Source organism: Mobula hypostoma, chromosome 25 (genome assembly GCF_963921235.1).
Source record: "Mobula hypostoma chromosome 25, sMobHyp1.1, whole genome shotgun sequence".
Lineage (NCBI taxonomy): Eukaryota > Metazoa > Chordata > Chondrichthyes > Myliobatiformes > Myliobatidae > Mobula > Mobula hypostoma.
The window spans coordinates 23,714,703-23,729,409 of NC_086121.1; the positions used below are offsets into that span (position 1 = coordinate 23,714,703).

The window sequence follows — 14,707 nt, forward strand, 5'->3', positions numbered from 1 at the left end:
GTAATTTTCACAGATCCACTGTTGGAGATCAGGCACTGTTTGGGCAATCCTTGCACATATTTTCTCCCAACATCTGTATTTCAATCCACTTTTGGGGATCCTATGTAAGGAATTGGATAAGAATGCTGTAACTGGACCTGTCTGCTGGAAAAAAAAGTCAGGATGAAAGATTCATGGTTTTGGATATATGTATTTGTGTGATTTGTGTTAAAATTTTTAATGTATTCTATGTTCTAATGCTGCTTGTATGAAGAATCCCTCTGTGCATTATTATTATGAAGGCTGTTAGTGTGAATGTGCAGCCATTGTTCTCAGCAGACCACCCATCTAATACAGCATAATGAATCATGTTAAGACATTTGTGTCTTATTGTTGCTTTTTTTTGTTAGTAATTGTATGAATCATGGAAAATGTTTGGACACCCACTATCGAGTTGCTTGCAGCTGTGGAATTGGGGCTTTTGAAGAATCCCATGGCCTGATCAATAACCCCATTGTGCGGCAGTTGCAGGGCCCAGAGGCATTCAGTTTCATGAGCTCCTTTCATAACCGTCCGCCACCAAGTTGCTGCTATAATGTGCAGACAGATGGCCAAAGAAATTATGCAGCAGTTACTTTGACTGTAGTGTATGGTACTGAAAATCAATTTTTTAAAATAAAGGTTCTCACTGAGGGTTTTACATTCTAAAACTGAGATTATCTGCTGCCAGAATGAACTTGAGACTACTTTGAGAGTTCATTCGCTGTTTGAGTACAGATATGAGCTGCAGCCTCACCTAGGATGGATTTCCCTGTTCAGCGTAACTCACATACAGCATCCGTTCTTGTTTTTACAGATGGAGAAGGATGAGAACGTGAGTGAATCGTCGCCTCACATTGCTAATATTGGAAAGCTGGTAGAGGTAGGTTGTATCATTGGATGAGGAGCTGAGTGAGTGACTTGTGAGAACATTTGCATGCATATTGAAATGTTTTCATCAACATTAACAGCAGACCATTGAAGTGACAAACTACATCTGTTATGAAAGCAAAAGTGTTCTGATGCCAAAAGCTCAAAATACACGAGATACTTTTTCTGCTGGAAGAAAAACCGAGTCAAAGATCTTTCAATTAGTACAGTCATTAACTGTCTATTCCCCCACACTCCCCCCTCCCCCACACTCTCCCCCCCACTCTTGCCCCCCCCCACAAATGCTGCCTGACATACTGAGAGTGATTCAGTTTTTGCTGTTTTTATGTCAGTTTTAATTTGTTTAGCCTATTTTTCATGCATTTTCCTTATTTTTAAATGTTTGTTACTGGTTAATTTATAATCTAAATAATGAAAGTGATTAATGTACTCGAAAAGTTGACTTGTATGATTTGGCAACAAGTAAACTTTAGGTATGTACAAAGCTTCCATCAAACAGATTATCAAACTGGATTGCTACAGAATTTGCCATTGCAACTTTTCCATCAGACAACTTATAAGCTTTAGATTAGCGTAAATGAAAATTAAAAAAACTGCAGATGTGAAAAAAATCCAGCTTAAGGCATTACAAATAATTTGCACCATCAGGATAATAACTTTGCCTTCATGGTGTGAAGCCTGGGAGGGATGACATCACTGTGACTTGCCTGTGTTCTGTAGCTGTCCTATAAAATTTTCCACAGAATTCTGGCTCTTAGACAAAACATATTTATTATCTTAGGAGCCAAAATTCTTTGGAAAGTTCAATAGCGCTGCTACAGAGCCCAAGCTGGCTACAATGAAATTGACCTAAGGAGAAGGCATCGCGTTTGTGAAGGACTAATAGTGCCCTCTGTTGGTGCAAAATAGTAGCATCCTACCCAGTCTGAAAATGTTTCAAGCTGCATGGAAGCCTGTTTTATTTTCCTTGACTCCTTTGCAGGCTCCATATAGAAGTGGATAGTGCATCTCCCCATCATATTTGGTGCTGCTTTTTGCTTTAAGGTCTCGATGTTTGAAATAGGATAATGAAATCTAAAGAATTTGAAGTTGGAGCTATGCACATCCAGTAGATTTTCTGTGTGCTGCCCACAAAATGTTGTAGTCTGCAGCCAGCACCATTTTTAAAAATTGTTTTTTTGCGCTACCGGGACTATTGGACACAGCCTAATCCAACACAGGTAATGTCCTTCCCACCATTAAATATATTTACATGGAACACTGCTATAAGAAAGCAGCATCCATCATCAAGGACCCCCACCATCCAGGCCATGCCTTCTTCTCACTACTACTGTTGGGCAGGAGGTCCCACGCCACCAAGTTCAGGAACAGTTATTATCCTGCAACCATCAGACTTTGAACCAGTGTGGATGACTTCATTCACTTCTGTTCTGAGCTGATTCTATGACCTACAGACTCACTTTCGAGGACTCTTTATAACTCTTGTTTTCAATGTTTTTATTTGCACAGTTTGTCGTCTTTTGTACATTGGTTGTTTGTCAGACTCTTTATGGTTTTTCCATAAATTCTATTTTTTTCTAAATGCCTACAAGAAATGAATCTCAAGGTAGAATATGGTAACATTTGCATACTTTGATAAGTTTACTTTGAACTTTGTTCTTTAAAAAGGAGAATGAGTGTGTCAGTGAGAGCCACAGTGTCAAACATTTGATATTTACCAGTAAAAACTGAGAAAATTGTTCAATGCTCTGCTGTGATTTAATGATTATATTAGAATGCTGGGAAATTAGACAGATGAGCACAGGGAACATTGAGAAACGTGATGGTTTTATTTTTATTGCTGAGAGTACGGGGTCAGAAGAAATGTTGCCATTGTGAGGTTTTTTCTGCATTCATAATACAATGACTTAAAGTAGCTTATTGAAGTGTAAGGTAAATTGATCTCAGGCATGAGGAGATTCAGGATTTAATGCATTGAGGTGTAATAGTTTGTCCAGTATAATACTCAGATTCCACTGCTGTTGAGATCGAAAGGAGGTGATAATGCCTTCAATTCAAATAGATGAAAGGGTTAGCTTAGTAGATGTGCTCACGGTATCTTTGTCAAAATATGAAAATGTTTCCAGCATCTTGTATTAATGTCAAAGGCTCCATCTACTAGGTAATATTTCATACTGAAAGTACTTCACTTGATTGCAGACAGTCCTTTAAATTCCCACCTCGGAGCCCATGTAGTGTATCTTTAATTAGTATAAGCTTGTTTTCCCCTTTTTCAAAGATTGAATTCTAATTTGAAAAAAATGAGCCACATGGCCTTGGCCGGGAGTTGCATACTTTCATGCTCTTCATTCTTCAATAAAGAGCATGTTTTTTTAAAATGATATACCTATGAGGCCGTTTATTGAAAATGTATTTTTGCAGCTGAGAGATTGAGTGGCTGGAGCTAGTTACCAATGTGCTGGTCAGTGGGTGGTGCTGCTGAATGCTTGTTCACTTGTTGTCAAAGACTTTTTAGCATGCAGAGAATGCTAAATGTGTCAGTGTGTGCTCGGGTATAGTTTTGGCTCATGTTCTACTGCTCAGTGCATGGAAGAGAAGACAATATGGCTGAAATCAAATTGGGCTTTACTTCTGTTTTGTTTTCCCATCCTGGAAACCTTTCTTGTTATAGTGGCATACAGCATGTGAACCCTGGCATCTCCAGATTGCCAAGTGACACTTGTGCTTTGATGCTAAGTTACTCTACCAACATCTGGTGGAATGTTAAACATTTGAAAAACACGAGCTTCTGCAGATGCTGGAAATCCAGAGTAACACCCACAAAATGCTCAAGGAACTCACAGGCAGCATCTATAGAGAGGAATAAACAGTTGACATTTGGGGCCAAGACCCTTAATCAGGACTTCAGGAGTATCCTAATATTTGAATATGGTTCTGTTATGTACTGTTGACCTTGAATAAGTTTGAGCTGGAAAATTGAAGAAAATCTATTAAAAATGAGAAATTAATGTTTATATCTGGCTGTTTTGAATTGATTATCATTTATATTCATATCTTTCATAGGATATGGAAAACAAGATCAGGAGTACATTGAATGATATCTACTTTGGGAAAACAAAGGATATTGTGAATGGACTAAGGTAATGTATAATGTGTTATTACTATATATAAACTTTGGAAATATTTTAACCAACCCATTGCAGCTTTAATTCAGGAAATCCAGATGGTTCAGAGATGTAGATAAAAATTGGCTGCAGAGGAGTCTAACCCAATGTTTTGCCTTAGCTGTAGATTTTAATGAAAGTCTTAAAAAGGAAGGGGGTTGGAAAGTTTTAAGAAAATCCTGGAATGCTGCCCAAGGAGGCTAAAAGCACAGAGTGTAACATGGGCCAAAGAGATGATCCATAGCAGCCCTGGCAAGGCCATCAATGTACTTCAAAACAAGAGTGAAAATTTTACATTGGGAGCAAAGGTCCTGAGGATAATGGGAGGATGTCACTTGGTTTGACTTGGATATTGGCACCAAAGGAACAATGTTTGTGATGGGGCTGGAGTCACAGGGTGTCTTTTTTGATGTTTAGCTGTAAATAGTGGAGTGTAGACTAAGAAGGCATGCTATCCATGGAGATGTGATAACCAAGGCTGGATAGAAACCAGATGAGGTTAATCCCATCACTCTAGGCTATTAGGATCTGTAATTAGAAGTGGTGATCACTGTCATGCATGTAACTTGGGGAAACTAATGCGCTCTCTTCTGCATCATAATGTTAGCTGAAAGATTTTAATTTAGGAACTGAGGTATATTTCAACAAATCGTATGTTTTAATTTGTAAAGTGAAACTTCATTTCTGAACTTTTTCATTGTGAGTGACTTGGAGCAGCAGAAGTAAAAGCTATAGCTTTCACTGGCTTCACAGTGTCAAGAAAGCTAGGAGTATATTCCAGTCTTGTAGACAGCTGCATTGTTTCATTTCAGCCAGTGAGAGGAAAGGGAAGGTCCATTCTAGCCTCGCATCAGCTGCTGTTCAAGTATATGCAGTATGAGGCAATGCCTGAACATTGTGTTCACTGAGGTCTTATCTGAAATGCCTCACTGACAGGAAATGAAGTGCAATGCTTGACTTGTGTTTCTTTTGTGACTGGAAGGATGCTTCCAGCTCTGTTTTATGGTGCACTTTACTGGAACCCTTATTTTTGAGGCACTTATCAATTACTTGGCCTTAAAATGAATGCTTAACAAGAACTGTCACCTAGTACAAAGTACTGAGGAAGAAGGACAAGTCTGTGGGTAGTAATGTAGCAAAGAGAGTAGAATGCAGCTGAATGAAATTACGCATTTCAGTAAACTGAGCAAAGTAAAGCAATGCACAATAGGAAAGGTAATAAAACAGACACAAGAGTGTATGCTATAGTTGAAGAAGGTGCTTATGAAAGCACATTGGATTCTTCCAGTTAACAGCTGAGGCATTAAAAATAAAACTGGGAATTGATACTCTTTAAAAGACTGGTTAGTCTATAGCTACTGTCTTGTCACCACTTTATAGAAGATCTGTAAAAGAAAATTTTGGCAATGTAACATAATATTGAAGAGGCTAAAGTAGCTTTCTTTGAAATAAAGGTGATTAAGGTATGATTTAGTTGAGCTGTATAAAATTTTATACAAATAATTGGAACAAGGTTAGTGGACAAGGTAAGAAGTAAAAATTTCGCTCAATTCACCTGAAGCACACACTCAGTTTACTTTAGGAGTAGGAGAAATCCTCTGCAGTTATGTTGTACTTGGATATATTTCTGAAATCCAACACCCTGCTAAAACTATAGACAGAGCCCTGGAAGTTAGGATTAGACCAGATGGGCTCTTTCTGTGCTGGTATGGACTTGAGCCAAGTGGCATTCTTTTCTCTTTGTATTTATTTAATTGTATAATAATGTAGTCTATGATGTGAGGTGATTTTTGTCTTCCCCCTCATTGGGACTGAAGATGCAGTTCATATGGGTTTTTGTTCAGGAAGTTTATTTAGATAATAGGCTTGCTAAAGATAAAAGTTTAGTACAACATTATGTGTTTATTTTTATATATGTATCCTGATATTGTGGTTAGGAATTGTAATGTAGAGGTTAAATGGTGATTGAATGTAATATAATATATTAAGATGTAATTTAGTTAAAGAATTTCCGTTTAACATTTTTGAGCATGTTATCCAAAATAAGAATTCTGTTAAAATGAGATTTGTGTATGAAGAGAGCACCATTCCTAAGGTTTGTATGTATCTCTTGAATTTATTGATGTTTTAAAAATGTTTCTGGATTACTTCTCTCTTTCCTTTACTTTCATGTAAAAATAAAACATCTTTATAGATCAATTGATGATATACCAGACACCCAAAAGCTTAAGCAGTTACAGAGGGAACTGTCTCAAGTACTCACCCAGCGCCAGATCTTCATCCAGCCTGATAATTAAATGCCCAGGTATCTGCCTGTGAGGCTTAAACTGTGATTAACTGACACTTAACTGGGCTGAAATGATCAGTCTTTATCATTGCATGAACTTTTACTGGTAATTCTAACCCTTAACCAACCTCACTGAAGGCAACTGCTGCGTTTTATTACAGAGTGAGCACAATACTTGATCACGTGGTCTGTGAAAGTGCTTTTATAACTTTACATCTTGATGTGTCATTGTGCTGAAAGTTTGTGTAGAATTAATTTTCGTTTGAGAGCTTCTATAAGGATGTTCTACACTTAGTGGCCACTATTAAAAACACCTGTACACTGCTCGTTAATGCAAATATTTAATCAGCCAATCATGTGGCAGGAACTCAGTGTATAAAAGCATGCAGACATGGTCAAGAGGTTCAGTTTTTGTTCAGATCAAACATCAGAATGGGGAAGAAATGTGATCTAAGTGACTTTGACTGTAGAATGATTGTTGGTGCCAGATGGGGTGGCTTGAGTATCTCAGAAACTACTGATCTGGAATTTTCACGCACAGCAGTCTCTAGAGTTTACAGAGGATAGTGCAGCAAAAAACATCCAATGAGTGGCAGTTCTGTGGGCAAAAATGCCTTGTTAATGAGCGAGGTCAGAGGCAAATGGCCAGACTGATTCAAGCTGGCTGGAAGGTAACAGTAATTTGAATAACCATGTGTTACAACAGTAGTGCTAAGAAGAACATCTCAGAACACACAACACATTGAACCTTGGAGTAGATGGGCTACAGCAGCAGAAGACCATGAACATACAGTCAGTGGCCACTTTATTAGGCACAGGAGGTACCTAATTAGGTGGCCACTGAGTGTATGCATTGAAGGACTTTTCATTTGATACATATACATGCTTTTAAGTTTATGACTTCCATGGGAAATCATTAAATTTCATAGAACATATTACTATTTTTTAAAAATTCTGGGCAGTTTGAAATGCAGAATTCACCAGTCCTGCCATTGTGATCTAAAGTTTTCTTTGCATACTATCTTCATTATTGGTAATGCGTTGTCCTGAGTATAGTATTTTATTCACGTTGCATATTTAACGTAGCAAAGCATCTCAGTGTCTCTTCTTGTTCTGAGATAAATCTTCACAAAGAATGTGTTGTTACTGAATCATATTGGACAGTTACTGGGCTATACTGTTCATTCATTTCCTGGAATTAGTGGGGACTAGCTAATTGCCATAATTACTCCTAATTGCCATCTACCTGTTTTGCTGGAAAGTGAGAGGCAGAGATTGGGGTTGCCCATGCACTTCACGTTCCAGAAGTCTTCTAGTGTCATCACCTATGTAACACTTACATAAATACCTGTGGTGTTTCCTACCAGGATGCTACATTTTCAAGAAAGATGGAAAAGTAAAATAATTTACTATCCAGCTTTGCAAATTCTTCTAAAAAGATAGTTAGTACATTAATCAAATTAAAATTTATATTTAACTTTTCTCACTTTTATTAAAGTTTTGATTTGTTACCATTTAGTTCAGCGTGCAAGTTCTGTTAGAATTGGGATTGTCTTTTTGAGGCTACTACTGCGATCTCAGGGTGGATAAGTTCTTGTTCAGTGTTTAGTACAGAGAAGTGGGGTGTGGGTCCTCTTTGTGGCTGATGAGAGTAATTAGTGAAGTGACTTTTAGAGCAATGTTAAATCATGAAGAAAAGCTTAAGTCCACGGCCTATTAATTCCCCTTGACACTGAGCAATTCCCAGAAGGAAGTTGGGAAATACCGTTCATTGAATGCACAAAACATGTTGCATCTCACTTGAATGTAGCTTTTACAATGTGAGATGGAAATTCTGTGTGCCTAGCTGAAGAAAGATCTGCTTGCTGTTCCTGGCAAAAGATAAAACAGGAAAAAAAGTGGCCAAATGGATATCATGTTAAGCTAACTGAAGTAATTACATGTGAGTTTAATATTTTGGGAGTTCCTGCATGTAGTGAACTTGGTAAAGGCTTTCAGTTGAGCATGACACTTGCCTTTAAATAGGCTTTAAAATCTCAGCAAGAACTCTCAATGTGTGATTGTTCATCATGACTGACTACTTTGACTTTTTAAAAAAAAGTTAACTATGTATTTCAAAACAAATGATTATTCTATAGCTGTGTGGCTCCTCTGTCTCCTACAGTGATCACTTTTTAGTGAGAAATGAAAATCTTTATTAGAATACAACTTTTGAATAACCCCTTGCACATGGAAACTGCAACTGAAGTCTTGGTACTGGTGTACTCAGGTTGCAAAAGCTCTCATTCAAGTCAGCATGGGTTCAGTTATAAATTTTGCTTTGGAATTTGCACTTCTGATCAGTGTAATAATTTGTAGATTCTCATTTTGTTGAAAAATTTGTGCTTTTGATCCAGTATTCCTTTTATTCTGTTTTCTTACCTTAAACTCTTTTAAATTTGCTATTCTCCATGTTGCCTTAAGCCCAGATCTTTTCCCTCAAATATTAGGATTCAGTATCTGACCAGTTATCTCAGCTGTAGGAGTATTAGTGCTCGAAATAAAAGGGGAGCGAGCTGGGGGGGGGTGGCGGGGAGGGGTGTGGGTTGTACCACTTGTGTGGCACTTCTGAAAGGGAGCAGCATCCACTAACTGCTTAATATTTCAACCTAAAATAATTGCTGTGGATAGAAGAGTAAATTTCCTCTTTCTAGCTGGAGTCTTGTTTCCTATGCAGACTTCTAAAAACCCTGATGTTCATAAAAATTGCAAGGGAAACCTTTTCCTTTCGGTCTTGATCTTAAAATAGTTACTAGTGAGATGATACTAATGCCAGATTCTAGAGTTTGTTTCCAAATGACACCTCATATAGGACCTTACTGATGTGCAGGGGCTGTTAGCCCATCAAAGTTCTATTTTACTTGTAGGCTACTATTTCTCCACATCACTCACATTACAACTGTGATCACAGAGCCAGTGAAACTTCTTTTCATTTCCAAGTTTAATATATTAATTCTAAAATGCTGAAGTGACCAGGATTTAACGTGTGGTTGTGTAATTCTACAACTGTTCAGATTATTTACTGTACAAGGAACGTATCAGCCTCAGACTGAACAAGAGACAAAATGCACATTTACTGTAGCACTAGGCACGTTTACTTTCTACCAGCAATTTGACCATCATTCTGAGTTCACAGCCTATAACTTACTAAATTAAATTAGCTGTTTTATGCTGTTTAGTTTTCTTTAGGTTGGCAAGTGAGGTTAAATTTACTTAGTGCCTTGGAATCATTTGATAACAGAAATAGCTCTTTAGTCAGATCGTGGTCTTTGATGGAATAAAATTCCTCTCAGCATGTTGAAATTGGTTAATCTGTCACTTTGCTTCGAAAACTTATGTTAGTTTTCAATCGATCACAAAGTACTGCCAGCCATACTTCCTGTAGGTTTATTGGAGATAACAGCCAATATGTTCATTTGTGCTACACAGCAGATGAGAACTCAAGGACTCATTTGGGCAAGGAAACTTGTGACAAAATTGATGCAAGTTTACATTTTCACCCTTTCTGAACGTTCACTTTATAAAGGGTTCGTTCTAATTCAGAACAGTTGTTTTCTAGAATTCCTCCGAACACTGAGATACACTAATCTAACAGTAAACATGCTCATCTCCCCTTCAGCAGACGTGTTGATGTAATGATGTAACAAGCAGGAGTAAGCTGGGAAGCACCTACCATGGATCATTTATTCACCATTCTATTTAGTAATTACTGATCCAAAAATAACTTGTTTACTGTTTTTGTTTCATAAATTGACTACTTACTGGTTAGTGCAAATGTATTATTCCCAATCTCAGAAATTCTTATTTTATGCAGTAGCGTGCTGTAAATCCAGATAAATTGGTTCTGTTTTTCATTCCCTATTTGTTAAATCCCCAAAGAACTCCAGCTGATCTGTCAAATGTGATTTCCTTTTCATAAAACCATATTGATTTCACTTGGGTATCTTATTTTTGAGGAAAATTGAAACATTGGATACTGCAAGGATATTTTCTGTTTAGAAGCATTTACAACTAGGGGCATAATTTCAGAATAAGGGGTCAAGAATGAGGAGCAGTTTCTTCTCCAAGGATCATGAATCTCTGGATTTTTCTAACCCAGAAAACTGTGGAGGCAGTGTAACTGAGTATATTTAAGGTCATTGACATTCGGGGTATAGTATAAGGGGAGAAAGCAAGAAAATAGTTTTAGGCTTTCTGTCGTGCTGCTACATTGTCAATAGATTCTAATATTTTTCCAGTAACAGATGCCAGTTGAACTGCTCTATCACTTCCTGATTTCTGTCTCTTTTTAGTCATAGTGCTACATTTGCAGTTTTCCAGTCTTCTGTGGCCTCTCCAGAATCAAGGGAATTTTAAATATCCTAGTTTTATTTTTCATTTAATTGTCATCTCAGACAAAGTTAACAGAACACAGGTGAATTTTTAAAATGATTTTTATTAGAAAACAAGCTGCGCAGGTTCGTAGTGGTCTAAGCATGCTCTATGGGCCAGACAAATGGGAACAGCGCGAAGGATGAAATGGAGGAATGGAATGCACAGCTTGAGATTCTTCGGGTCCTATAAAAAGCATGTTGAAATCCAAAAGAATGAGACTGCTAAGAGCTACTGTATTTGCACCATGCACCTGTGGTGACATCACCTTTTAGTCATCGTCACTGCTGTTGTTTTAATACCACCAAGTTGTTCTACGGATTTGATTTCCACGGCAGAGTTTTGTACAGTCCTTCACCTAGTTAACTGTTGTTCATTTGTTTCACAGGTCTGTGCCATCACTTGCAGACAGATCAAGCCAGGAAGCTCTGATAACTAATTTGGCAGAAGCTTTGAAGAAAAGACAGCAGCAACCTTATTGATTCTTAGCTAACTGACAAAAGCAAAGCACTGTCAGTTTCAGTTACATTTGTTTTCATATTTCTTTTGTTCTTTAATTTGTCCCTTTTAAAATTTGCCTGAACTATTCGTTTAAAAGCCATTCTAACCCTGTCCAAATTGTATAAAATGCTGTGTTTTAGCTTGTAAAACCTACTTCAAACTATAAGAAAGCTTATTTCACAATCCAACATGAGGAACATTTACTAAAAGGCATCTTGTACTTTCATTTTTGTTGGTCGCATTGGTTAACACAACACCAACCTAGCATTTTTTTTTGTTCAAGGACACTGGTTATGCTTATGTAAAATGTAAAGCAAGAATAAAATTGACTTGCAAATGACTATGGTGGGATGGAGACCCAATCTCACCAGAGCATCATGTTATAATTACCGGTTTTAACTTTCCAAGGAACAAGGGTTGTATGTTCAGTATTGTACTATAGAAAAGATATGATATAAATTGTCCTGAAATTCTACAAATTCTAACATATTGCCTTTAAGGTTTTCCCGTGTCAATATTTTAAAGAATGCAAGGGTTTCTTTTGTAAAGCTTAAACATTGAAATGTACATCTTGTACTTGAACCTCCAACTTAAAAATAAATAGAAATAGTAAATCACAACAAACAGCACTTGTATGTTAATTCCATTTCTTTTTAACAATGTGTTTCACATTTTAAAAGCATGTGAAAATATACAAATCATTCCAAGTCTACTCCCCCCATACAGTTAAATCTTGGCTAATCTTCACTTCATTTATCTGTCTTAGATCCATTTTATGGATCCCCTGACCTCATAAAATTTGAACTGCTTAGTTCTAGATATCCCAGTTGTCCTACTATCCGTAGATTTCTAGGAGAAGAGAATCATGGAGTTGCAGGAATCATTGGACAGCACTCTGCCCAGTATGCCATAACATTGTTGTTTATCTTGCTAATAAAGAAGATGTTGCAATTTGAGATAGCTTACTAGTTTGCAGTGGCTGAACTCTGACTGTGTTTCCTCTTTTTCACAGCCCTTCTAAAGTTAGAGTCCACGATCAAATATATTTTTCCCCAGACTCCCATTGACATCACTAGATATTGTGCCTCTGTGGGTCCTGATGAAGGGTCTCGGCCAAAATTTTACTCTTTATTCCTCTCAATAGATGCTGCCTGACCTGCTGAGTTCTTCCAGCATTTTGTATATGTTCCCACAACCTTGGTTTCCTGACATTTTGGAGTCTCCTATTACCAGGAAGAACTCTTCCGCTCTTTCATTTCATGCCATGGGATCTTTTACAGCCATTAGAGTGAGTCCTAAAAGTTAAGAAATATACTTTTGCTTCCTATATATTTTACACTTCTTCCCTTAATTTAGTTTCATTAATCAATATCTATGAACTCGTTTTGTATTCCCTTAAAATATCACTTAATACCACTTTCTGTGTTTCACTTGTCTATTAATGCATGTTTGAACTTCCACCAATTCCACTTCCTTGGAAGATCCATTGTTTCTTCTTGCCCCAGAGAACTGATTTCTTTCAACTCCATATGTGCTTTAAATAGTAGCAGAGTCCAGTAGAAGATTAACGATTCTGATCTCCAATAATTCAGTGGGAGGCAAGTTGCAGAAATTGCAGGGGCCCTAGCAGAGATATCTGGACCAGCTGGAAAAATGGACTGAAAAATGGCAGATGAAATTTAAGGCAGACAAGTGTGAGGTGTTGCATTTCAGTAGGACCAGCCAGGGTAGGTTTTACACAGTAAACGGTAGGGCACTGGGGAGTGCAGTAGAACAAAGGGATCTGGGAATTTAGGTCCATAATTCATTGAAACTGGAATCACAGGTAGATAAGGTTGTAAAGAAAGCTTTACGCACATCGACCTTCATAAATCAAAGCACTGAGTACAGGAGATGAATATCGTGCGAGTTGTATGAAGCATTATTAAGGCCTAATTTGCAGTTTTGGTGACCTACGTAGAGGAAAAATGTAAATAAGATTGAAAGTATAGAGAAAATCTACAAGGATGTAGCCAGTACTGGATGGCCCAAGTTAAAAGGAATGATTTAATAGGTTAGGACCTTATTCCTTGGAATGTGGAAGATTGAGGGGAGACTTGAGAGAGGTCTATCAAATGATGGGTATAGATAGGGTAAATGCAAGCAGGCTTTTTCCACTGAGGTTGAGTGGGACTCCAACTAGAGGTCATGGGTTAAAGGTGAAAGGTGAAAAGTTTAAGGGGAGTATGAGCGCAAACTTCTTCACTCAGGGTTACTAGACTTTGGAACGAGCAGCCAGTGCAAGTGGTGCATGCAAGCTCAATTTCAATGTTTAATAGAAGTTTGGATAGGTACGTGGATGCAGGGGTGTAAAGGGCTATGGCCCTGGTGCAGTTCGATGGGACAGGGCCAGGGGTTCCCAACCTTTCTTACACCATGGGCCAATACCATGAACCAGGGGGTCCATGGACCCCTGGACTAATGAGTTTAACTGGTTTAGCATGTACTAGACAGGATAAAGGGCCTGTTTCTGTGCTGTTCTTTTCTGACTATCTGAGGGAGTGTTGTGGTGCAAGGTTTCCTAGTATCACTCAGTGACAGTAATTTCAAGAGCAAAAGAGTTATCCGTTGTCTTCCAGCTGATGTTTATCCCACAGTCAATAGCAGTAAATAAAATATCTGCCAATTATCATATTATTTGTAGAATGTTTCAGTGTTGAGATTATCTGTGCATTTTCTACATTATAGCAGCGACTGGAACTTCAGAAGTATCCTGTAATGGACTTGGACTTTAGTCAGTCATCTGTGCAATATATGACAGCATATTGATTTTTTTTTTCCAGTTCTGCAAAGGTCATTGAACTGTGAAATTAACTCTGCTTCTCTTTCTACAGAACCAGCCCAACCCCATGAATATTTCTAGTGTTTTCTACTTGTATAATTGCAGCTCCTGTAGTATTTTGCTTCTGAAACTTTTCAACCTGAAGATATCAATAAAAAAAAATACACTGGCTAAGAATGGCTAACTGCCTAAGAGTGTATTCTAATCTCCAAGCATACCACCGGGCTACTTTGAAACCTACAAATTCTGTTGGTTTCAGTAATGTGCTACCAAGTGCATATCTCTAAGGTGTAGGTGACTTCTAAGGTTTTAGAATAAAGCTGCCACCTTGCAAAGTCCAATCACAAGCAGTTTTCTGCCAAGACTAAGACGTGAACATTACATTCTGATTGGGACTAATCTGTCTAGGGGATTGTGTCACATTGATTTTAAATGTGGTTACAGTACCTGCACTCTAATACATATTTTGAATCTATATAGATATGATTCACCTGAAACCCGGCTGGTTTCCTTGGCAGCATAAGTCTAGGGAAGACACACTCCGGTCCCGCTAAACCATGAGATTGAAACGGCTCTCCCACCCCAGACGCCGGTTTGTGTGGATGCTGTGTAATT

The 14,707-nt window shown here is 37.8% G+C and overlaps 1 protein-coding gene across 2 annotated transcripts in view; it reads left to right on the plus strand.

Moving 5' to 3' along the window:
* capzb (capping actin protein of muscle Z-line subunit beta) overlaps positions 1–11,811 on the plus strand; it is a 113,064-nt gene extending 101,253 nt beyond the window's left edge. Inside the window, exons 7-10 of one of the 2 annotated variants that reach the window (XM_063033521.1) lie at positions 836–901; positions 3,973–4,049; positions 6,268–6,378; positions 11,159–11,811. In XM_063033521.1, the coding sequence (XP_062889591.1) occupies positions 836–901; positions 3,973–4,049; positions 6,268–6,370 (246 nt within the window). In that variant the 3' untranslated portion in view covers positions 6,371–6,378; positions 11,159–11,811. The remainder of the gene's footprint in view (positions 1–835; positions 902–3,972; positions 4,050–6,267; positions 6,379–11,158) is intronic. The other variant, XM_063033522.1, reaches the window with a different exon arrangement.
* Positions 11,812–14,707: the final 2,896 nt, after the last annotated feature.